General features: G+C 34.9%; 4 protein-coding genes and 2 non-coding genes across 10 annotated transcripts; all 6 read right to left on the bottom strand.

Moving 5' to 3' along the window:
- Nucleotides 1-450: 450 nt before the first annotated feature.
- Nucleotides 451-4845, bottom strand: LOC125214857 (proline--tRNA ligase, chloroplastic/mitochondrial). 4 transcript variants are annotated; one of them, XM_048116048.1, is made up of 12 exons: nt 4460-4845; nt 4327-4383; nt 3597-3707; nt 3358-3444; nt 3169-3282; nt 2865-3071; nt 2333-2470; nt 1839-2000; nt 1370-1569; nt 1049-1132; nt 775-957; nt 451-659 (listed from the first exon to the last, which is right to left on the bottom strand). In XM_048116048.1, exons 1-11 carry the CDS (start codon nt 4805-4807, stop codon nt 816-818), a joined length of 1650 nt encoding a protein of 549 aa, XP_047972005.1. In that variant the 5' UTR covers nt 4808-4845; the 3' UTR covers nt 451-659; nt 775-815. The 4 variants fall into 4 exon arrangements, with proteins under 4 accessions (XP_047972005.1, XP_047972006.1, XP_047972004.1 ...); XM_048116049.1 differs by having other exon boundaries at nt 451-653; XM_048116047.1 differs by having other exon boundaries at nt 451-632.
- Nucleotides 4846-5258: 413 nt separating this feature from the next.
- On the bottom strand, nt 5259-7393 carry LOC125209062. 2 transcript variants are annotated; one of them, XM_048108653.1, is made up of 5 exons: nt 7237-7393; nt 6304-6405; nt 5835-6212; nt 5694-5749; nt 5259-5626 (listed from the first exon to the last, which is right to left on the bottom strand). In XM_048108653.1, exons 2-5 carry the CDS (start codon nt 6359-6361, stop codon nt 5462-5464), a joined length of 657 nt encoding a protein of 218 aa, XP_047964610.1. In that variant the 5' UTR covers nt 6362-6405; nt 7237-7393; the 3' UTR covers nt 5259-5461. The 2 variants fall into 2 exon arrangements, with proteins under 2 accessions (XP_047964610.1, XP_047964609.1); XM_048108652.1 differs by having other exon boundaries at nt 6304-6366; nt 7237-7344.
- Nucleotides 7394-12334: 4941 nt separating this feature from the next.
- LOC125216557 (scarecrow-like protein 8) lies at nt 12335-14442 on the bottom strand. The gene has a single exon (XM_048118303.1). It carries the CDS (start codon nt 14230-14232, stop codon nt 12472-12474), a length of 1761 nt encoding a protein of 586 aa, XP_047974260.1. The 5' UTR covers nt 14233-14442; the 3' UTR covers nt 12335-12471.
- Nucleotides 14443-20789: 6347 nt separating this feature from the next.
- LOC125214548 (rRNA 2'-O-methyltransferase fibrillarin 2-like) lies at nt 20790-23582 on the bottom strand. Its single transcript, XM_048115620.1, has 7 exons — nt 23450-23582; nt 23018-23358; nt 22841-22936; nt 22676-22753; nt 22401-22577; nt 21164-21232; nt 20790-21066 (listed from the first exon to the last, which is right to left on the bottom strand). The coding sequence occupies exons 1-7, from the start codon at nt 23475-23477 to the stop codon at nt 20890-20892; spliced, it is 966 nt and encodes a 321-aa protein (XP_047971577.1). The 5' UTR covers nt 23478-23582; the 3' UTR covers nt 20790-20889.
- On the bottom strand, nt 21566-21634 carry LOC125217213. Its single transcript, XR_007175632.1, has one exon. It is a non-coding gene; the product is annotated as a small nucleolar RNA snoR60 (small nucleolar RNA).
- On the bottom strand, nt 21977-22048 carry LOC125217212. The gene has a single exon (XR_007175631.1). It is a non-coding gene; the product is annotated as a small nucleolar RNA snoR60 (small nucleolar RNA).
- Nucleotides 23583-24483: the final 901 nt, after the last annotated feature.

Here is a 24483-nt window from a genome sequence, read left to right as displayed (position 1 = left end):
TCACATTATCTTCTAAGACTTAAATATCAATTGTACTCCCTTTATTGAATTGAATTTGATTAATTTCTGATGACATTGTATGGATGTAATAACAACATTTGGTTTATTATTTTTTCTCACTAGGAGAAGAGTATTAGATCAAATTCTTGAATTCTGTTAATGCTTCTTACCTTTTTAAGTTTTAACTATCTCAAATATGTTTAGCTTATAATCCATGAGGGCACTCTCAGAGCAGGGGGTTCGGATTTGGGACGAAGGCTGGGGCCGAGGCTCGGTGTTGCAGTTCAAAGATCCGGGCCACGATCTGACCCGTCTTCAAGGCCCGCAGAACGTTTGGGCAGCCTGGCCTCGTCCAATGAGGTGCTGCCACATGGAAACAACCTTTGCCATAATCGATTTTTTTTTATAAAAAAAATTCTACAAAATGACACAAAACAGGGGAGCCTATAATTGCATCAGCACCAATATTCTCCAAAATCAATAAAATAGAGTAAATCAGCAAATTTAATATCTGAAGCTTCACTTAGTTGACAACAAAGACATAATCTAGCTGTATAATCTAAAACTATATTGAAAATATAAGATTCCAATTTGACGAAGATGGCAATGCTGGAGATTCTTGAGCATGTCAGCTACAGAAACAAGATGATGATCTGAAGCTTAAAAAAAGATTTCCCGTATAGGTAATGTAAATGTAATGAGAGAAGAAACTTGTATAATTGATGTCAAAAAATCCAGAAAAGTAACATTATTGAGAACAAGTAAAGCGCTTACGAAACATAAGACCAGAACGGGCAATTTTGACTCTGAGATTATTAGTAAGATTTAGCGAAAATTGCAACTTCTTCTGCTGGATTTCCCGTCATCAAGCATTTCTTTGCCCCTTCCGGCTGTTCAAAGGGAAAACATCGAATGGTTGCCCCTGTTTCTTCTTTCACCTTCAGCTCCTCACTGTCACTGTATATATCAATAATGTAGCTTGCCTTTAGACAAAAGAAAAGCTTGCCTTTGAGAATCGGATAGGTAGTTGTACGAGAATGACAAGTACCTGGCTGACCAAGGACCTCTTGCCCATTTGCCTTGAGCAATTGCCTCTTTAAGCTCACTGTAGGAGCTCACATCAACGATGTTGCTACATAAAAACGTTTGTTGTCAGAATCTGTCGAGCACTAGAAAACTAAAAGGCAGGGATCAAATAGAAAATCCATGCTATTTTTCCTCAGTCAAGCTACTCGGTATCACTTGAAAATTGAACAATCGAGAAGGATTAAAAAAATTGTAGCAACATCACAAAGCGGATACACGTTTAACTTTTAGTATGTGAGAACTCAAGCACGCACATGCACAATTTTAGTATGTGAGAACATACCTATCTCGGAATGATTTTGCACTTTCGAGAAGAGATGACTGAACCTCATCCAGCTTGCCTTTCACATAAGCCACCAAGGTAGACGATTCCATTGATATACCAAAAACTTTCCCTTGTTTCCCAGGAATATCTCTTCTACAAACAACGACACTCCCATTTGAAACATCTCGAGGCCCAATTTCGATCCTCAATGGTACACCCTATATCAAAGTAAGATACATTAAAATAAACCCCATCTTTCCATATAAAAAAGTATTGTGAAAACTGAAAACACTAAAATGCTCCAGTTCCATCTAAAATAAAACCCCAAATCTGCAAAATTTTAACAATGGAACAGGTAAAACTCTTATTGCCATATTCAAACATCGAATGTAACTTAAAACAGACAAGAAAATGCTAACGTGATTTGCCAAATGATGCCTTATTTTGAATGACATAGTCATGATACAAAGTGGTGACAAGACTTTACCTTCATTTCCCAGAAGTTGAACTTCCAACCTGGTGTTCTCTGTTCATCATCGTCAAGTTTAACCTTGATTCCTGCAGCTTGAAGAGTTTCCTTCACAGATGAGGCAGCATCAAGAACTCCAGCCTTTTCGTCAGCCTTCTTCCATATTGGAACTACTACAACCTGAAAGCATCCACTGGAGAAAATATAATTCGCTCCAAAATATAAGCATGTGAAAATTAAAAGCACCGGCCTTATGTATCTTACAGTAGTCAAGAATCCCAGAAGAAAACAGTTGATAAAGTAATCTTCAGATAAAAGATAGTACACCAGTTACAGAGTTACCTAGATGCACGGGAAGAATGAATTTAGCCATGTAAGGCGATTGGTTCATATTTACATTTATGTTTCATATTGAACTCAAGCACCAAAAGAGTTATGAGGTGTACATATCAGGGAATAAATTATAACAATGAGAATAGTGACACAAGCTGCCAAAGGTGCAACAAAAAAACCTGTATTGGGGCTAGTTTCGGGGGAAGCATCAATCCTGCATCATCGCCATGTGTCATGATAATACCGCCAATAAACCTGGTGCTAATTGCCCATGAAGTTTGCCACACATGCTGCCTTTCGCCATTTTCATCCATGAACTGAGAATGCACCCATTTTATCAGACAGTAGAATTTCCAGCATATTGCATATGTGGGGAAGCAAATGCTTTCACATGTTATACAAGGAGCCTATTGTTAAGAAATTGCTTTTTCAATTTTATGACCAACCGTATTAGCTGCAGTCCTCATGCACAATGATTTTGCCAAAAAATTTACAATTTGAAAAGAAGCATAAAATTATTACACAGTAATTGTTGCAGGTTGGAATGTCAAGAACAAGTACTATAAAACATGCTGAATAATTATATTCTCCGTGAAGTACTATAGGAAAGGCCCTTTAACCAACACAGGTGTGCCTCTCGAGCAACGTAACGACATTAAATGAACATTGAAAGAGAATGCACCAGGAAGTCTTTACTAAGCAGCTAACAACCTGTGTCCCAAATGCACGTGAAAAATTCTGCCCAAGGTTGTGGCTAGTTCCGGCTTGCAAAGCTTTTCGATCACCCATCATTGCTTCAATGGTATAGGTCTTTGAAGCACCGGCAAAGGTCTCCACCTTTGATTTACGACCCACAACAACAGGTATTGCAGCTTGCTCATAGGCAAATTTTGTGTACACATCAATCATCTGCATTGCCTGCAGTTCTACAGCATGGGGTTTATTAGCCGCTAGCCTGAATATATAAAACCATCTATCCAGTATAACAGTTATATTTAACAAAGAGGAAATTAACCTCCGCTTCTGCCTCCTCGGGACTGGCATGAGCTGTGTGACCTTCCTGCCAGAGGAATTCCAGAGTTCTCACAAATGGTTTAGTGCGCATTTCCCATCTTGTCACATTTGCCCACTAAAACAAATTGAACAGTTAACTAAGAGACCGCTATGCTCCTCCTAACTGTAAAGGAAACAGATGCACAAAAACCTGGTTGATCATTAGTGGAAGATCGCGGTAACTATGAATCCACTGAGTGAACATGTGGTTGACAATTGTTTCACTTGTGGGTCGAACCTGCCAGAACCTCAAGAAGTATAATTATCAAAACATACACTCGGCCAATATCCTTAAACAAATCAGTATATAGATCAGTTTTGAGAAAATTGATGAATCCTCAAGAAGAAGGGAAATAGGAACACTAAAATATCATAACCACTAATATCTACCACAAGCTTTTCTTCAAGCTCCTTTCCTCCTCCAACTGTGACTAGAGCTAATTCTGGACTAAAGCCTTCAACATGGCTAGCTTCTTTCTCAAGGAATGAGTATGGGATAAACTGCAATCATAACGAATTTAGAAGTCTCAAGTTTAGTCTGACTACCATGCCAGGACAAAAACATGCATCTAACTCCTAATTGGTTAGTCAACCAACAAGGAGACAAGCATCACAATTAAGTCTTAAGAATGATTAGCTTAGAGATAAATTAAGGCCCCAACTTAACCTTTAAGACTACTAACTATTTTCTTTTTCCTAAAAGAAAGAAACAACAAATTTTATTAGGAAGGGGATGAGTAATCCCCCCAAAGTGATGACACCTTAGCTAAACTAAAGATACAACTCCAGTCTCTGGCAATATCCGAAACACTTTACCCTTTAGTCACATGAAACTACCAAGATTAAACCGAAACAAATAATTAATTCGACATGGCGGAATCTATGGTCTGCCCACTGGATTGATTCGTTTGACACACGACGTACTTAACTATTGACCACAATTTATCAATGCTTCCAAACACATATTTAAAAGACTTATAGTGATTAGGAAAACTAACAAGTTCATTAATTCAGGAAAGTGAATCACCCTCATTCCAACACACCACCACCATTGCAGTCTCTATAACCGAGAATTTGATATATAAGTAATCGAATGAATATCCAATACTGCTAAACTCACCTGAGGGAAATACATATTACTATGACCAGTCTCCTTAAACTTCACATTCAAATAATCCTGCACCAATTAAGAAACCAATTAGCACGCAGCTTCGATAACCTAACTGAATAGAACCGGAAGCAACGTAGCAGACCTGAATTGCTTCCCAAATTGCGTAGCCGTAGGGACGAATAACCATGGTTCCGCGAACGGGGCCATAATCAGCTAGCTCCGCGTTGGCGATGATGTCCAAGTACCAGGCGTTGAAGTCCTGCGATCGAGGAGTGATAACTCGATCCTTCTCGGGCTGCAGCCTCGGCTTGTGCGAGGCAGATTCGATTTCAGGAGTAGTTGCGGCGATCTCCTTCTCAACGGTGCTGCTTTGTACGGAAAATTTTGCTGCGGAGACGGAACGGAGAGGGGTACACAGCTGGCGGCAGAAGTGATAGCGTGGAAGCGAGAGAGAAGTGAGGGAGGGGAGCCTGAGAGTGAGAGCCCCCATTTCGTGGTGGTGGTGTTGCAGACTCGAGAGTGAGACTTCGTATTTGGTTACTTCATTTGAGATGAGGTATAAATCGCTACACGCTTTTTCTTATTTTAGAGCTCACCGTTTTTCAATTGTACTCTTGATATTCAACATTGTTTTCTTATCAAATTTTTAATTGCAGATTATGAAATTTAACGGAGATCATATTGCAACTTTAATGATTATGTCATCTTTCTTTTTTTATCATAATCTTTGAAATTTCTCTGTAATTTAGCTTGATTTTCGGAAGATGACCTACATAACCTTTGTTCAAAAAATAAGAATATTAATATTATATTTTGGTTTTTAGTTTTTTAAAATAATTATTATAAAGTGATTGATTGATCGGTGCTCAAATTTAATGAGAAAATTAATAAATTTTGAAGTTGAGGATGTAACTGGTAAAATCGTTTACACAGAGTACTTCTTTAATAGGCAAAAGAAAGTGATATTCAACTTTTTCAACACAAAGATTTGAATTGAAACATAGACACATATGCTACTTCTTACAAAATGATACTAGCTGAAAAGCTAGTTCACAAACTCAACAGTCAATCAGTTTACCAAATGACAAGTAATCACCAATCTAAAAGTAATCTTCAGCCATGCTAAACCAGATTATCAGGAACTTCACATGAGCTTAGGCGAATCGATCACCGTCATCAGATCAGAAAGACAGTCGTCCTCCCAGTTCATCGCATAAGGCGCCTTTGGCGACTGAGGAGATCGACAAGCAGGCGAGCAGCAGCTAGGAAGCTCAATCAGCAGCATCTCTTCCGTTGTAGAATGTTTCAGCTGAAATATTAGTATGGTCAGTTTCCAAATTTTGCTGCTGACGAAATTACACGGAAAAAAAATCTACCTTCTTCGAACAAATTGGAGGAGGAGCCTTCCTTGGTGATGGAAGTGCAGCAATATCTGCAATCAATTAACAAAAACTAATATTACTCACTAGAAACAATAATGGGATAATCAAGTTGTGACCAAAAATTCTGTTAAGTACCATTAGCCAGTCCCACTGTCTTCAGGAAGTAGTCCTTGTCAACGGTCTTCATCTGAGCTTTGATGCACTCCTGATGATTGTGTAGAAATCCCTCTTCTGCAACAGCATTCAGTTTTGGGATTTGCTTCGGGCGTAGCATAGCCGAGTTTGTGAGGTCACCGAGTGCTTTCCTACCACCAACTCTTCCTTTCTCAGCTGCCTTGGATGATTTTCCTTTCACAGTTGCAGGATCTTTCTTTATGAAGCTATCTTTCTTCATAGAGGGAAGAGCAGAAGGGTTTCTTGAGTTTGATATGTCGTTAAGTGCTTTCCTTCCACCAAGAGCTCCTCCTCTCGTACCTGCTTTGGTTACATCAGTCTTTCCTCCAGGAGTAGTGCCTGCGCACAAATCAACACATGAGCAAATGTCGATCATAGATTGATTAAAAATACATATTCTTCAAAAGAGTGTTGTTTATGGAACAGTTACCATTGTAGAGAAAGTTTTGGTTCTGATCTTGGATCAGGCGATGAGCCGGGGTTGCCATGAGTGCTTGTTTTCAGTAAAGAGACAGCAAATCAAAGTCGGATTCTGAGAAGCAAAAGAAACAAAGAACTATAACCCTTCCACAAGGTTGAATGGCAATATGGTTATGGCTTATCTATATGCTAAAAAAATAAGGAACCAGCCAAAAAATCAAGAGCTAGAATCCTTCCACAAGATTATCTGAGAAGCAACACGGCTATGATCTTGAATTTAACAGATCAAGTGAGCCACGCCTAGGTTACAAGACCTTAGTAAACCCTAGAACTTCATTGGAATGAAAACTTCTTCTACACATCTTGAATTTAGGAGAGAAATTGAATTTAACAGATGGAGCGAGCCACGCCTATGTTACAGGACCTTCTTAAACCCTAGAACTTCATTGGAATGAAAACTTCTTCTACAAATCAAACCTAATCAGTTCTATCACAACACATTCAAAAGATACATACAACATAATGCACAAAAACTCCAACACAATTTCTCTTCCTGCTACTGTCAGACGTGAAAATTAGCAGTTCACCCCCTTCCGTATGTAAAATAACCCTAAGATACGCCAGCGATTGCCTCTTAAATTCCAATTTCTCAATCAAACGAATCTATTGTCACATAATCAAACGCCAAACTCAAAATCGACAAATTCTACAACATCTAAACAGAAGGGGAGTACACATAGAGGCTTTCCAAGATCTAATTCACAGAAGCGTTTAGATACCTTCAGTGCACTCGATCATAGTCAAAAAATCAAATTATTGAGAGAATTAATTCGGATTTTTCAAAAGCTTTGAAAACACAATGATATACATATGAAGAAAATACACATAACAAACATTTGTACACAAGATCCAGTCCGATCACAGCGAAATCTGAAAAGATTACTTAGGGAATTCTTCAAAAGTTTATTGCGCGGTAACTTCTTTTCGATTATTCCTGGATGAAATTGGGAAATAGAAGAAGGCGGTAGAGTTAGAAGGGTGAAATTTGGGGATTCTAAGAGAGACGCCCCTATATAGGCGTTATTTAACCAACAATTACATTCGGGCTTCATCGGGAATAAAGCCTATATTGAAGAGGTTGGGCCGGGCCAACTGTGTTGTGATATTGTATGAAGGCCCGATTGAATCGCCTTTATCTTAAGACAAACACTCGGGTGCGCGCATGCATGATGCATCCATCCCTCACCGGTATTCCATGGCCTCACCACTTAATGCGATTTGTTCCTTCGGGTACTGTTCGGTTGATAGCCACATATAATATGGGATGAGTAACAATTGAATCTTGACAAAAAAGTTAATTGTTCGTTTGGAATTATACATACTACTACTACTTACTACTAATTTACTCAAAAACCCATAATCTTTACACCACATTAATTGAAGAGCTTGGATTTTTGTGAAAAATAAAGAGTAACATAACAAAACATTGAAGCTAAGAATAATTTGTTCCATTGTTTTATGATTATTTATACAAGATTAAATTGTGAGTTTCATTTCTCGTATAGCTATTACATCAGTAAATTTAATATATTTAACGAAATGGAATAGGACTATACACGATGATGGAAAGCTATATCAGAATTCCCAAGTTTTATTTTCAATTCCAAAAATATACTAGCTAGCTAATAATTAGAGTTGGTTGGCCAAACCAATGCTAGTAAATATTTGTTACGTATGAAGACTAATGCATTCACCAAATTTCAGTTACTCTATTTGTTTCTCCATCCATTTCAAAAATCATCATATCTACCTATATTTGATATACGTACCAAGTTTCATTAAATGATACATACGTCATACATATATATATGTCAATCCAACCAAAGTTAGATACATCGATTTATTTTTCTTTCAATTTCGACCTAACACATTCTTCAAGATGTTACTCATAATGTTTTCAATGATAAGGGTTGCATTTTAGATATTGTCAATATGAATAGCAGCTTGGTTAATGAGATGTTTTCCTTTCAATTTGGAGAAGATGGAATATTATTTTTGAACGAGTTCATCTTGATTTTACTGATTTTGAGCATTTTTTTAATGTACTCAACTTCCATTCACTTAATAAAAGAGTATGATTTTTCAAAAATTTTGATTTGTTTATCGAATATTTTAGTGAAGTCGGTATCTCAGCAAGCAAGCAATCGATTTAAAAAAATTATTATGAAAACTAAAAAACTAAAACAATGCTCGTCCACAATCCACATCCACAAGAAATTAGTGTTCTCATCATAATTCTAAAGTCCAAAATGACGAAGAAGAAGTTCAAATACAATCTCAAAATAATTATTTGCTATTGTGTACATAACTACATAATTATAAAATTCGGACCACACATATTGAACGACACCAATTACTACATTGAATTAAACTCCAATTCAAATAAAAGAGAAAAAACAAAGAAAAGAATCTTGCAACAAAATATTAAATGGATACATAAATGGGTGAAGCAATTATTGAAGTGTGTGCGTAGATTTGAGTGTTTGGCAAATGCATTAAATATTTCGATTAATAACAATTAAAGACTTCAATCCACCCTCTTAAATATTTTGTATCAAGTAATTCATCAATCATTCATTTCGTAATAACCACTTTCCTACTTTCCTTTCAAAAATTTTATCACTATTATTGATTCTTCAATCAATATTAATATGCATTTAATATGTTTGCTTAGGAGTTAGCCTTGGCCATCCTAACTCCATGTCATAGAATAACAACATTTCCTTATTTTACATATTAAATTATAAATTAGCTTAGAGTATGCTGGTCATTTTGCTAAAGAAACGCTCAAAATCAAAAAGAATTTCAACAAAGCACAAATAGTACTGGTAAATTAGAACGAATTAATTTGATATCATAATAGATACACGTTTATGTGGATTATTAATTTATTACTCTATGGTAAAATTAATTTTAATTTATAACAGAAAAAAAATAGAAAATATCAAGTGAAAATTACAAACATTACAACATTAATTAAAATTGACTTTTTTAAAAAATAATTAATTGAATTATTTTGTTGGTTCATTGAGAACAAGTGATCATAGCTAAGTTAGTATACAACAAACAAATCAAAACAAAAACTAAATGGACGGATCTAGTCTACTGTTAACATGGTCAATATCTTGATCAGTTCTGACAGACAAATATTTATCGTTGATCCATCTTAACACCTTGTCAGAAGATGATGTAGGGAAGATAGACTTTGTGGACGGTCCATCTATAAGTATTTCTAGTGAATGTTTCTCTAAGTAATATTTTTATCAATGTCATTTTTACCAACAGAGTGCATTCGCCGGCTACTATAATTACCGGAGTACAAACTTTTTCGAGAAAATTCATTTACTTACTATATGTATGTATGTGTGCAATCATTCGTACTTTATGTGGCCCCTCATCTCGTGGGGCCTATGCGATTTTTTATGCATACGCACGAGAATATCTATGATTGATTTCTAATCAAAGCATTATGTTTTTAATTATCTCAAAATGACACACAAATAATTTATTTTCAGAGTTTTTAATAATCTCATCTACTTCTTACTCATTACTGTCATGAGATTTCGTGTGGAACTTTCTTATTTGTTTTAATCATTATTAATGTACGCAATGTGTACTTAATCATGTTACAATAAAAAAAAACAAAAAAAAAACGTCTCCATTTAATACCTCCATTCGTTTTCAAAAAAAAAGAAAAGAATTTCATAATTCATTATTCGTTATTTTCAGTGTTACCTTAATTATTCATCACTAAAGTCAAAAGGAAATAGTACTACTATAAACATTAAGAAAAAAATAGAAAAAGTTAAAAAATATTATCCCATATTTTTTTAATAATAAATTTAGAATCAATTAAAGAGAAGAATAAATACTAGAAAGTGGGAATAGTTGAGGTAACTTGGCTTTAATATTCTTGGTCACGTTTTGCTGACATTTCAGTTATTTCGATCTAATACTGATATAAGAATAAATGAAGACACTGACAAAAGAGTGACGAAAAGTTAAAAATATAAATGAGGAATAAAATTTAACAATTTTTAATCAATGCCATTAAATACATAATCTTAGGTTCCAATTTAGCTTGAAAAGTTTTATTTAACTTTTTGACTTCTATGAATTTAGAGTTTCGTTAAATAAGAAATGAAGAAATTATATATGGTTCGTTATTTCATGCTATAATTTTATTTGCAATAGTCGAATAATTAATAGTAGTAGCAAAATTCGCGTGTCTACAAATATGACATTAACATGTCGGTTTTAAATTGTGATAATCCTAAAGGGGAATAGGCTAAAAAATCAAAGATTATACTAATTTTTATTCTATCTTAAATTCAAGTGATATTAGCACTTTATAGAGATACTAATGGAGCATGTATAATATTAATATGTTCTATTATAACACCAGTATCCCCCAAAACTCCATGTGTATATCGGAAAACAACTTTACAAAAAGTTTGATTTTACTTAATTTTAGATGGGGAAAGATTAAAAGTTACATTTTCAAGCAATGGCAAATGTCAAAACCGAAGCTCCACCAAAATGTTTCCCCCACGCGCACGTGAAATACACTCTCATTTTTTCAATATTTTTCATTTTACTAGTAGTACTATAGTATTTTATAAAATGAGTATCTTTCATAAATGGGTTGATAGTGTCCAAACTCCAACATGACAAACTTTGTTCCAAATTTAATAGTAACTTCAAATTTGTTTGCAAATATCTTGAACTTATGTTTTATGGTGAATTTTCAATAAATTGAATTCGGCATAACATGTCGAATTATATAGGCAGGTAAATCGGTCAAAATAAAAAAACGATTCATTGTTAATAGGGTAAATTGTGTTGGTTTCTGTGTTATTTGAGTTTAAAATTTTGCTCAATTAATGCCGAAAATTCGTGAGAATTTCACTACACTGTACAAAGTTCATAATTACTTCAACCGAATCTTACATTCATAAAAATATTCTATCTGTCCACAAAATATAGTTTTAACTTTATTTAATTCGTCGGCTAAAATTAATTTCCTACTAAAAATAACAATTTAATTCCAATTTAAAACTCACTATTCTCTTTCTCAATCCGGCTCTATTCATATTTTTTTTCTTTCTTAATTTACCTATTTTATCCCTATTTTATCTCCGTTTACTAATTTTTACTATTTTTATATTAAAATTTATATCATTAACCGATATTATTATTTTTAAGATCATGTTCAATCATACTCCAAAAATGAGTTTTGGTGTAGAGATCTTCTCCAATCATACACTAAACTTATATCCATTTTTTATGTTTTATGTGAAACAACACCGATATGGTGTTACTGCAAAAATTATAAGAGGCAAAAACTCAAAAATTATGTAAATGATTGGATAAAACAACTTTTTAATATAACGTGTACTGAAAATGTATTTGAATATAAAGTAAATGGTCGGATTTGGTATAACGGAAGGAAAGATTATTAATTTTGACCGATGTTTTTAATTTAGTGGCCATAAATTTAACAACCTATAACATGGAAAGGAGAAAGGTATATGAAATATGGTCCATAGAAATCCAATTATAAATAGACACGTGTCCCACCAACTAGAACTACCTGAAATCAGACCCAACCATAATCCAAAAGATAATAATCCAAGCGGGGTGGAGCCCACAACCCCATCGCACAGCCCAAACATTTTATCATTTGCCCTAATCTAATTCAGACAAGTAATAAGTCTTCATATATTGGCATATTTAAATTAATTATTTATTATACTTTCATATTTCCACATTCATTGAATTTTGTAGATTAATCAGATAGTACATGAGATACAAGTAGTAATTAAATTGGAATTTTATGGAATTTACAACTTTATAGATTTAGAAATTTGAATACGTCACTAGATGATTATAGATTACACTGACATCGATTTTAAGTTACACTGACATCGATTTTAAGTTACACATTCTTTGTAAGAATGAGATACTATACACAATATAAATATTAAAAAAGTTATCCATTAAAATCCAATATATTAAAGAGAAAAAACCATGAGTAAAACTAACAACGAGGTGGTTTATTAATTACGTAAACAGAATAAAAGGAAAAAAAGAAAAAAGAAAAAAGAAAAAAACAAAATCAACGCCACGCAGAAGCGACGGTGATCGTCCGTCCCATCCAGCCAAAGCCGATACCGCCGGCTTGCTCCGTCACAGTAAACCCCGGGTTGCCACGTGTCCCCGAGTTGAGCTTCCCCCTCAGCGAGTCCGCCACGGGTCGACCCATCGCGACGGCCTCGAAGCCGGCCATCCCCATCCTGGCCCTCCACTTCCCCAGCACCTCGCACCTCTCCACCCTCTCCCTCCCCTCGCACGCCACCGCGTTCCCGATCTTCCTCCCCACCGCCTCCTCGATCCGAGCCCTGTCCGGGTTCCCCCGCGCCACCGTCGCCTCTAGCGATTCCAGCACCGCGCCGTAGTGCTCGCACGACTCCCTCACCCGCACCGCCAGCGGCGCCGTGTTGCCGTTCATCTCCTGCTCCACCACCGTCGCCACCGCCGGGGACAGCCCCTTCACCAGACGGAGGAGCTCGTCCCGGAGATTCTCCGTCGTCACGCTCTCGTCGGGGAGGCTGTGGAGCTTGAACGCCAAATTCACGGCTAGGGCTTCGTCTGATTTTAACCCCAAATTCTCGCGGCTCAATTCCGCGGGGATCAGTTTCCTCACTGAGAAATCGAATTCCACGCCGATTTTCTCCGCTAATGTGCTCAGCCTCTCCCCGACGATCTTCACCTTCTCGTTATCATCGTCGAAGGCGGTGATTTTTAACGCGGCGGCGCGTTTGGTTCCGGCGAGCGCGTGGAGGAAATGCATGTACTGTCCGCCCTCTCCGATCTCGAAATCGACGACGTGGATCTTGTCGAAGCCCTGCTCTGAGGCGGCGTTGAGGATTGCGAGATTTGCGGCCATGAAAGAGAGCTTGAAGCACGGCGAGACCTCATACAGCATTTGCGTGGAGAGTTTGTGCTCCTTGCTGTAGAGCTCCGATGCGGAGTAAGGATGATCGGTGGTGCTGAGGCGCGATTTGAGAGCGGAGACCATGAAAGCGGTGAGGCGCTGCTCCGAGCTGCCCCTAGGGCTGGACAATTGCTGGAGGCGCGTGATGATTTCGCCTGCGGCGGCCGGATTTCCTTCCGAGATCGCTGCGGCGGCGTCGATTAGAGACTGTTTGGTGCTAGGATTCGGAGGAGATGCTGACGTGGAGGAGCACGAGGAGGAGGAGGAAGTCGGAGATGGTGAAATTGGGGCTTTGTTAACGCCGATTAGGTTCTGGATCGTGTCTGACCACTCGCTGTGGGTGACGACGGAGACCTCATCTCCGTCTCCATCTCCATCTCCGTCGTCTTCGTCTCCTAAAAGCTCCTTCTCCAGCTCCTGCAGCCGATGATTCATCATCTTCTTCTCCGTATCCTGACCGGAAACCTCCGCCGCGGCCGAGAAAATAACATTTCCACTGTTTCTGTTAAAAATACTCAAAGGCTGCAGGCGTTGCCGGTGAAGAACCGGCAGTCCGTACCGCGAATACGGCAAACTGGACGGAACCGTAGGGAAATCGACCGGAGAGATAGTGGAAAGAGGATTTGCATGATGAAAATTTGGCCTCATCTTCACGTTCCGTAGATAGAACTCCAAACCTTGCTGGCTCTGCTGCTGAAATTCTGCTAGCGATCGCTTTCTGATCAAATCCGGCCGCCGGATCTGAGAAGCAGGATCGGGAAGGATTCCAGAGAGCGGCGATCGGAACGGAAACTGCTGTTGTTGATTGGTGGTGTAGCTACCGTTCATTCCCCCGGCGCCGGTGAAGAAATCCCGTCCGCCGCCGGGAAATCCGGAAGACATTGTTTCTCCAAAAATTGGTTGGATTTCCGGTGTGCTCAAGCAAGGAGAGGGTTTTGGATTGAGCAATTACAGGTTTTTGTTGTGGTTGGCATTGGAATAGAGGAAGAGAGGTAGAGAGAGAGTTGTTGCAGAATTTTAGAGAGAGAGTTGTTGCAGAATTTTAGAGAGAGAGAGGGGAAGAAGAATGTGAATGCTGTGGAGAGAGAATGGGTTTCGTTTCGTTTATTTCTAAGTTTGAAAACTGTTGCTTTTACGGAAGAGTATAATTTATCTCTGATCTCAGCCGTTGGATTTGACGACTCATTTGGTCTTTTGAGGATGAATACACGGTGTAGATTCGACGGATGATATTGAATCGGAGAATTTCTTTGTGAGATTTGGTATTGATTTCAAACTATCTTTGTATTTGCTTTTTATTTATTGAAATTAAAGGGGTTTTTCCTTATTTTTTATTGATGGAAAAATGGCTCTTTATTTACCAGCACTCCACCGTTTCTTAGCAATAATTAACCTTACTTAATGCTAATTAATGTTCTTACGTTACAAATTTATATCACACCAAAAATGTGGCATTTGAAATATGATTGAACTCATACACTACTAGAAAGTTAGGGGAGAGGGATATGGTATTAAATAAAATAATAAATACTATAAAATAAAAATGAAATTCGGTATATAATGGTAGTATTAGACTATCAGTGAAATGAAAAGATTAAAAAGTTATTTTTTTTATTTAAAGATACGGATAAAAATATTCTTCACTTGTACGCTTTTTGAGTAGATGACACTATTCGTCGGCTTTCCATCTTTTTCGCACTAATGATCCCGCTCTGCCGGAGCCGCACTATGGGGCATGTGGGTCCATCCCTCAAATAATTTCGACGATGCTTATTATTATTGGAAGTTATGATAGTGTCGTTAACCGTTATTTCAACGTCGATGTTCTTCAACAGCTACTATATCTATAATTTTCATAACGCATCTTTTAATCCGTTCACGTCATTAGTTGTCTCTCTACTTGCTTTTACCATCAATGTTGTCATTGTTTTTACTGAAGCCGATACTAAAAGATACGTTACAAATGTTAATAGTGACTTCAATCTCTATCATCAAATCTTGCCTTTAATACTAATCACACCCCATTGATAATGTTGTCTTGCTGGCTCGACCTAACAAACTGAGTGGAGCGAGACAACATTATTGATGACCATAAATATCACTCTACAAAATCGCCATTAGAATTTAGAGGTGAGCCGCAATACAATCAAACTTACACTCGAGGTCATTTAAGAAAACATTCTAATAGTATTAGTTTAATATTAGCCATTAGATACTTAGTGTATTAAACAATTTATAAATTACTACTACTATAAAACATGTCAAAGATAGTTTGCTCTAGCTAGACGGTGCAGAACCATTGGATATAATATTATCTCACTAATTAGAGTATGTTACAAGAAAGACTAGTTGAATAACAAACTATGGAAAATTGGAAATGCTATTCTCGTATAATTCTAACCAAATTTTCCTTGATGTTTACGCTAAGAAATCTACAATAGTTTGCTTTAAAATTTGGCAATATGTTGTTTAGCTAATAAATACTGTAACTTACTATTGCAATATCAATTATTTTTATAATTATTTGTTTTAAATAATAACTTTTTTAATGTTCAAATCAAATTAGATGTGAATGACCCCATGGTGATTAGATATTTCATAAAACAATTAGTTATGAATATCTCAATGTTAGAATAAGTTTATTTCTCTCTTTTTGAGAATAATGTGAATTAGTATAATTACTTGTGAATATCTAATAGTTGGAATAAGTTTATTTTTCTCTCTTTTTGAGAAATATTTAAGACAATGCATTTGTCCAAAGAATTACTAGCAATATGATGATGGACCCACTTTTTATTTGAATACAATACAATTCTAGATTCTTGTGCCTTAGAATAACAAATGATGGAACACAACTTCTAGGAATAAATCCTATTATTTTATAATATATAGTTTCTCTTTAACAATTAAGTAATAAGCAAAAAAGGCCATGGACCCTTAATTTTCTAACTAATTATTCTTGAAATGTCGGTAAGTGACAAATTGAGCCATGCTCAACAACTAAGCATTTACATTATCTAAATAATTTATTATACTTTTCATTCCAATTCAATAGAATTATAATTCCATTTGGACTAATCACTGAATGGCCTTTCTTTGGGGCAAAATGCCTTATCAATTTAGGAATAAGGATTGCAGAGTAATAATGTAGTACATCATTCATCTTTTTCTTTCTAGGCATTTATTTGTTCTCTTGTTTATGGAATCTAACCTCTTTAAGATTTACAAGATCATAATTTTCACATTTTATTTAGAAGACTATTGATCAACATATATGCAATACTAATGTCCTAGTATATATAAGTAACATCTGTTCTCTTGGTTCTTTCATATTCTAGCCGTTTGCCCATGAGGAGCAACAACACAAGGCACGAAATGGGGGATTTCGGCCAACATTGACCGAGCACATACTCGTGCCAACAACTAAAGAGACGCAACGGAGGCTCCGACATGAGAAGTGGCGATTTCATACAAAACAACTAAGTATCACTCTCACAATCAAATTCCATGTCTATGAGATGCAATCAAACTAGTTTCTATAGTGTCTTTATTGACATTCATTTGCATTCAATGGGCTCAACCCTTTAATCAACTGTTACACACACTATTATCCCATTAGGTCCTACATTTATATGTGTCTATTAATTTTGTGTGTGTGTCATTACATGTGTGATCGGATCGAATGAAACAAAGATTTTTGTAAATAAAATTGAGACATTCAAACTGTGGATGTCCCTTGTATAAAAAGGGATTGTCGAATTTAAAAAACATCTTCCTCCATTAAATAGTTTGTGGTTTAAATACCTTGAATCCCAACGAGTTATATTCACACACATACACTATGATTAGTACATTTCGTTAAACACATTCTCACAATGTGGTAATTGCTATGTGCCAAAAGAGCCTAACTTTTGATGACTAGCACACAATGTATAGGAATATTATTTATTTCATACTTTGGTTTGTTACTTTTTTTAAAGAGTGGAGGTTCTTTCTGATTAGTGCTTTTGGTTTTATCAGGTGTCCTCGACGTGCTTAGGATTTATAGGAAGTTGTTTTTCTGTCTTGGCTATTGGGTGTGGTTTGTATAATGTAGCATAGTTTTATCGATTGCTTTGTTTAACTCATGCTTCGTATCTTCGGTAATATAAGTGTTCTCCTATAACAACAAAACGATAGGAGATTTTATATTTTATTATGGCAAAATAATGTGTGATTAAATTCTCTTTACTATATAATTAGAATAGATTATTATTGTAATAGGGAAAAAAAATCTTATTTTTTAAATTCATGTATGTTTATTTGTTTTTTTATTGGATAACGAAAGTAAGTATAATTAAAACAAAACAAAAGTAATGCAACTTTTTATATTATTATGAGAATTTTTTTCTTAGACAATTTTTTCATAGATTCAAGATTCTTAAATATTTGACTTTTTAATAGTATAATTTTATTACTATAATATAAACTATAATAATAATGACTGATAAATTATTTATCAGAAAACTTTATAACTTTTTAGAACTGATTATCCTAAATAGTAATTATTATTATTATTATTATTATTATCATAATTACTCTGTTCATCATCATTATTTTCTCAATAAATAATTTAATTAAAAATTTATACTCCATAAATCATAACTCTATTATTAGTCAATTCAATAAAAATTCAGAATCATATTTCTTATATTTCCAACCATAGAACAAATTTAATTTCAGGATTCATATCTTTACGAATCATCTACGTATACCCATGAATCATTATCCAACTACATTTCTTTCCTAACAAATAATGTGCTTCAATCCTTTTTTGGACCCTACTACAGAAAACCACACTTGACACTTGTACAAAATAAAACAATCTCCTATATATCTTTCATTTATTGCACATTTTAATTTGTTACTTGTCAAATATCACCACAAAATTATCAATTTATACCATTTACTGCGCAAACGATCTTAAAATCTAAATCGACAGAATATTCTTTTAATTAATTACTCCATATACTAGTACTACAATGTCACAATATTCAATAAAGTTTCACATAATGAACAGAAAAATACATGATGAAAAGAACAGCTAATAATGCAGTGGTTTGCTATAATTATTTGACACTAATTAACTATTTAATTAGTCAATTTCTTTCATTTAGCTTAACTTTTTTCCCTTATCCTTTTTTGCATAATGTTATATTACAACAGTTTAAAGTACATGAAAATGATTTGATGCATAATGAATATCAAGAGCCTAATCTTTCTTTTGAAATCGACTCATCTCCACCAATATTATTTTCATTTCATTTGTCCATGGTGACTACTTAAATAATAATAATGGTCCAGCTTAAAGCACTCATTTTAATTTGGTCCCCTACAATATGATTATTTATATACTCAAATATTAAAATTAAATAAAATACTACTACTATGTCACACTATATACATCTTAGAATTATTATTTTAATAGTTTAATAGTACTAAATTGTGAAATTATGCAATATCACTTAGAGTAAACGTCGATAAGTACTATACAAACTTATACTGTTACTACCACTTGCCTAATTGTGTATATAGACCAATCATCTCTCACAAAAACCTTCTAACCTCCAAATTATTACCTAATCACTGTCATTACCTAATGCATGTAGTGCTTTCTTACAATTAATCTGCATTGATTTGTAAGCCTCACCTTTTAGCTCTTTACCTAATTTAGGTTGAGATTATTGAGGTTAATCTAATATACGAGCTTAAATAATGGGTAAATAGTCGAATTTATCCCATCGTTTAAAGTGTTTGTCTAAAATTATCTCATCTCACGGTTTAGGTAATTATCATTTAGTGTCCATAGTTTTATTATTTAAAATAATATTTTTGGCAATCGAGATATTGTTTTGTGCTAAAAATACACGTCCCTTAATTATCTACACAACAATTGTGTATGATTTGTACTTTAAATCTAAATACAAAAACAAAATAAGCAAAGTAAAACGTGTATTTCCAATATCACAAGGATATCTCGATCCTCAAGAAATTTTCAAAGATAATTTATTCCCGAAACTACAGCGATAATAATTACAGAAATGGTGAGATATTTTTTAATAAATGCCCAAACAATTAAAAGAAATAGACCATTTATCCTAAATGATGTTACATTCATCCCATTTAAAATGTCTCGTTTTTTTGGCACCAAAAGAAAAAAAAAATGTATTATAGTAAAACGTAATGATTCAATGTATTTGCAAAAAGATTGGGAAAAGTCAAAATGCAAAGTAATTGCACATTTAAAAGCTTTAATTATTTCCTGAAATAAAATAAAATACTTCATGGAGTATTATTCATTAATAAAATATTGAGTTGAAATGTGAAAAAAATTACAATCAACATTTATTGAGAGATATACATGTCAATCTGTCGCATGTGGTTAGGCTTTTCATCGTGATAATTTATTTAAATTCATCTCTTACATAGTGTTCAAATTTGTCATATACTTCATAGTATATTATTCGATGATATCATAATACTATCAATTTTTTTCATAAACTATAGTATACGTATACTGTCTGTAGTATAGTAAGGAGAGTTATTTGGGATTAAATATGTAATGTATTATGTTTGGTTCATTATTGAATTTAACATCTTAATAATAAATGAATAATTACCTGATAATATATTATAGTCATTCCACTCCAACTAAAATAATCTAATAACTCAATCCTAGATGGATTATGATATGATAATTCGACATGGCAACCTAACGACCGATAAAACAAAGGGGATGACTAAAATACTAAATGACATGCTGCTTCATATGGATGCTATGGATGCTGGAAATGTGTAGAATTATAATTAAAGTAAACAATAGGGCTTTAGAAACAACTAAAAATAAGACTCCACTAGCTTACTAGTTACTACTACACATTTCAAATGGCGTGACAAGTTATTCAGTTATAAAGTATCTTTAGCAATATTCTTTTTGGATAAATAAATTTGTGTTATAGAAGGAATATATCCCAGGACTGGCTATAGTAGGCTCGTAGGAAATTGATGCCTCAAAATATTCAAAATCTTGTTAAATAGAGTATAACTTTAATTTATTTATTTTATTATAACATCATAGGATAATTACAAAATTATAGATTTATTGTATGATACATATAGAATAAACTTAATAAAAACATATCGTTGCATGATTACATTTTTTCCTACTATCTAGTACCCAAACAATAGAACTCCATTCGCAACAAAAATTATTTGCTCTACTACAAATCAATTCACTTAAATTGATGTTAACGATTACTTTAATTCCCAAAATATATCTTCTTTAACATGTTCGAAATTATATAAAAAATTATTTAAAGCAGATACAATTCAATAAGGTAACACAGGATTATTATACACATATTTCTTAACAAAACATATGAGATATTATAACGATCAAATTCGAGCAAATCAAGTATTTCACATAAAGATGTAAAAAACAAGTTTAACAAGAGGTGCAAAGCCTACTAAGACCACATTACAACAAAACCTGAAAAGCATTTAAGCGCCAGCCTTTTGTTTCTTCGGGACGCGATAAGCTCCAACCACACAAGCATGGTCACGCTCAAAAGGTTCCAGAGTAACCTGTTCTGCGGGTTTGAATTGTTCGGCCTGCAATTTCTTCACTTCTTGCGCAAAGACGGCCTCAGCAGGAACAGTAGAATCTATGCAATTAGCCTGAAGATAAAGATGAATTGGTTACAGAAGTATTACAAACATAGGAAACAACTGTAAAAGCTCTGTGATTCTTATATAAGCAATCAGTTATACAAACCTTGATAGATATGACGAAATGGCCACCAGCTTTAAGGAAATATGAGGCGTTTAGAGCCAAAATTCTTGCCTGTAGGGGATGAATGAAGAAATCAAACAAATGGCAAAGAAGACAACTAACACTATGTTCTAGGAACAAAAGATCTCGTGAAATAGAGCATGCTACAAGAAAATAAATGACCATGTTTGCCATCACGCACCATATTACTTACCCCATCAGTGAAGGATAAATGTGAGAGCAGTTCAACATAAGCAATCAAAGGTTATTGATATGATATAAACAAGATTTCTGACAAAATGTTTACGGTTTCGACTAAATATAAAAGACAAAACAAAGGGAAAATAAATGTTAGGGATGTCATACATCAGAAGGCTGAGACGAAAAAAGAATCAAATTCAAAAATGCATCAGAAGCTCGGTTTTACATCATCCAAGAGGTCTTGACGGAATCCAAGTAAATCATCATTGGCTCGCATCAATTGATGCAATGTAACAAGAATGTAAAAAACTTAACACCTAGTAATATAGACAGACACATACATAGTTTTATATAGACTAAAGATGAGTTTTAACAATAGATGGCGATCAGTTACACCTATATAGGGGAGTGTGAATAAACTACTACTACTAATAGAAAAGTAGATCATCAGATAAACATCAGGGAAAACAATATATATACACATATACATACATAGGTTAATATAGAACAGAAATGAAATCTTAACAATTAAATGTTTGGGTCGTCTAGACGAAGCCAAAACCAAAACAAAAAAAAAACATAAAAACCACAAATGAAAAAAGAATCATTTAAAAAGGCATCAGAAGCTCGGTTTTACATCATCCAAGAGGTCTTGAAGGGGAATCCGAGTTAAATCATCATTTGCTCAAATCAATTGATGCAATGTAACAAGAACAGACAGGGAAAGGGAAAATATGAAGATAAAATATCAATGGAAGTATTTAGAACAACTAGTAATAGATATACACACATTTATAATTTTTATAAAGGCTACATACAACGTTTTAACAATAAATAGATAGCAGATACACCTAAATAATACTCTGAAAAAATAAGCAAATGGGAAAGCAACCTTTATCAGGCTAAGCAAGATCAGAGAAAACATCTATTAATATAGATATATACACATAAGTGCATAGTTTCATATAGAATAAAGATGATGTTTCAACAATATACGGTTAGAAGTGGTGTAAATAAACAACCAAATGGGGAAGCAAACCTGATCAGGCTGAGCAACATCGGAGAAAATAACATCAACCATCCCAACAAGCATTCTATACTTAGCCGGATGCCTAGCATCTTCAATAATGGGGATAACATTGGTTCGTTTCTTAGCCATGTTGACTAAGTCCCTACCACTTCTGTGTGAAAACTCAACTGCATACACCACACCCTCCTAACAAACCAAATAAAAAGGCAAACTTCAATAAACCAAACAAGTGAAAGCATCAATTGCAAAAAAGCTTATAACATATGTATGCATCAATTACTCACAGGTCCAACAAGGTCAGAAACATGAGAAACAGTTGTTCCGGAAGCAGCACCAAGGTAAAGAACACGTGCACCAGGTTTCTTCATCCAACAAAAACCATAAATTCAATAAGAACTAAATCAAAATTAAAAAGAAAACATTAAATATCAAACTGTTGATAAACTCACAATCCAAATATTGTCAACTCCGCCTAAAATTGCAGCAGCCAGCTTCGAACGGAAGGGATTCCAAACTCTGTATTCAACCTTGGTTCCATCTTCGTTCTGGTAAAATCAATAAATAATTTTAACAAATTGCTTCAAATGTGTAATTAAAACAGAAATGCAATCAAATTAACAAAATACCTGAACAGAAACCCTCTTCTCGTTGTAGACGGCTTCACCAGGCACCAGATTTTTCGTGCAGAGAGCATCTTCCTTCCCCTTAGCAATAAAAACACCGTCGTGTCTGTGTGGCTCGACCACGACCTTACTTCCGCCCTTCATCCCCGGTCCTCCTCTTCCACCTCTGCCGCCGCGCCCGCCTCTACCTCCGGCGCCTCTGCCGCCACCTCTACCACCTCCGCGCTTCATTCCGCTGCTTCTTCCGCCGAAATCGCCGCCCCTACCTCCGCTTCTGCCAAATCCACCTCGTCCGCCGCTTCTCCCGCCGCCATCACCTCGGCCGCCCCTAAACCCTCCGCGTCCTGCAAAATAACCAAATTGTTTTCCGCTGATTTAGTTACTCCACTTGTTTTGTTGACAAATACGAAAAAATGTGGGAGAAGAGCAATATACCTCCTCGGGTTGGTGTTGTGGCAACCATGACTGCTACTTCGGAGCTTGGGAGAGAGGGAGAGAGCTGCTGAATTAGGGTTTATCAGATTAGGCTGCGAATGGAGTGAAATGTTTGCTTTCATTTATAGAGTCTCTAGGGTTTAGGCATTAGGGTTTTCGGGAGTTTGTCTATTTATGTTTCAATCCTCTTACTCTAGTTGTTTTCTAATTTCGCCCCAATAATTCTTAATTGGGCCAACATAATTCATTTGACTTTTAAGTTTGGGCTTTAATATATGTATAAAAAAATGCTTGCAATTATTGGTAATCATCATCTAATTTTTAGGCCCATCTAAAAGAATGCCAAATAATTCTTTTAACATAAGGAAAATAAGAGTGAAAAATGGTGGGACACAAAAAGTGTCCCACCATTAACCACATCATGGGGTGGCTTGTAGCCCCACAAGCCAAAAGTGTAAAACTAACATACCACATACTCAAGTTGGTAGGTCTTCATCTTTAATTATTCTAATTCTACTTCATCTTTAATTATTCATATAAATTTTCATTATAAACCCCGGTTTACTATTACCTAATGTATCTTATTTTGACATCGCTCGAATTTTTAAAATTACTGAATGTGTAATCATTGAAGCGTGACAATTGTATGAATCTCTGTTCGGTGTAATTTTTAAAAGTAGTAGGGGTGGATTTTTTTTTCAATTATAATAAATGGTAAGTGAAACAGGTATTTGCAAGACCAAAAAGAAAATGAGAAATATATAATCGCGACCGGAATACTTGTTTAATTACTATAAGCACCGATGGAGTTACTAATGGGAATCGAACTTGTAGTCTCTACAATTTTGAAAAATATATATCTATATTCTTATACGAGGTACAAAATATAATTTCTTGTATTTTTCAATGAGTATTTATTATAAAAAAAAAAAGGATAATACTTACTTATAAGATTGGTAGGAGTTTAAGTAGCCAAGATCCGGAGTTTACTTGAGCTATTTGGGCTTGGTAGAGTAAAAGTAATACTATCAAGA

Source organism: Salvia hispanica, chromosome 3 (assembly GCF_023119035.1).
Source record: "Salvia hispanica cultivar TCC Black 2014 chromosome 3, UniMelb_Shisp_WGS_1.0, whole genome shotgun sequence".
Taxonomy (NCBI): domain Eukaryota; kingdom Viridiplantae; phylum Streptophyta; class Magnoliopsida; order Lamiales; family Lamiaceae; genus Salvia; species Salvia hispanica.
Note: the sequence above shows the minus strand (reverse complement) of the source record. Positions and strands in the feature narration are given on the sequence as shown.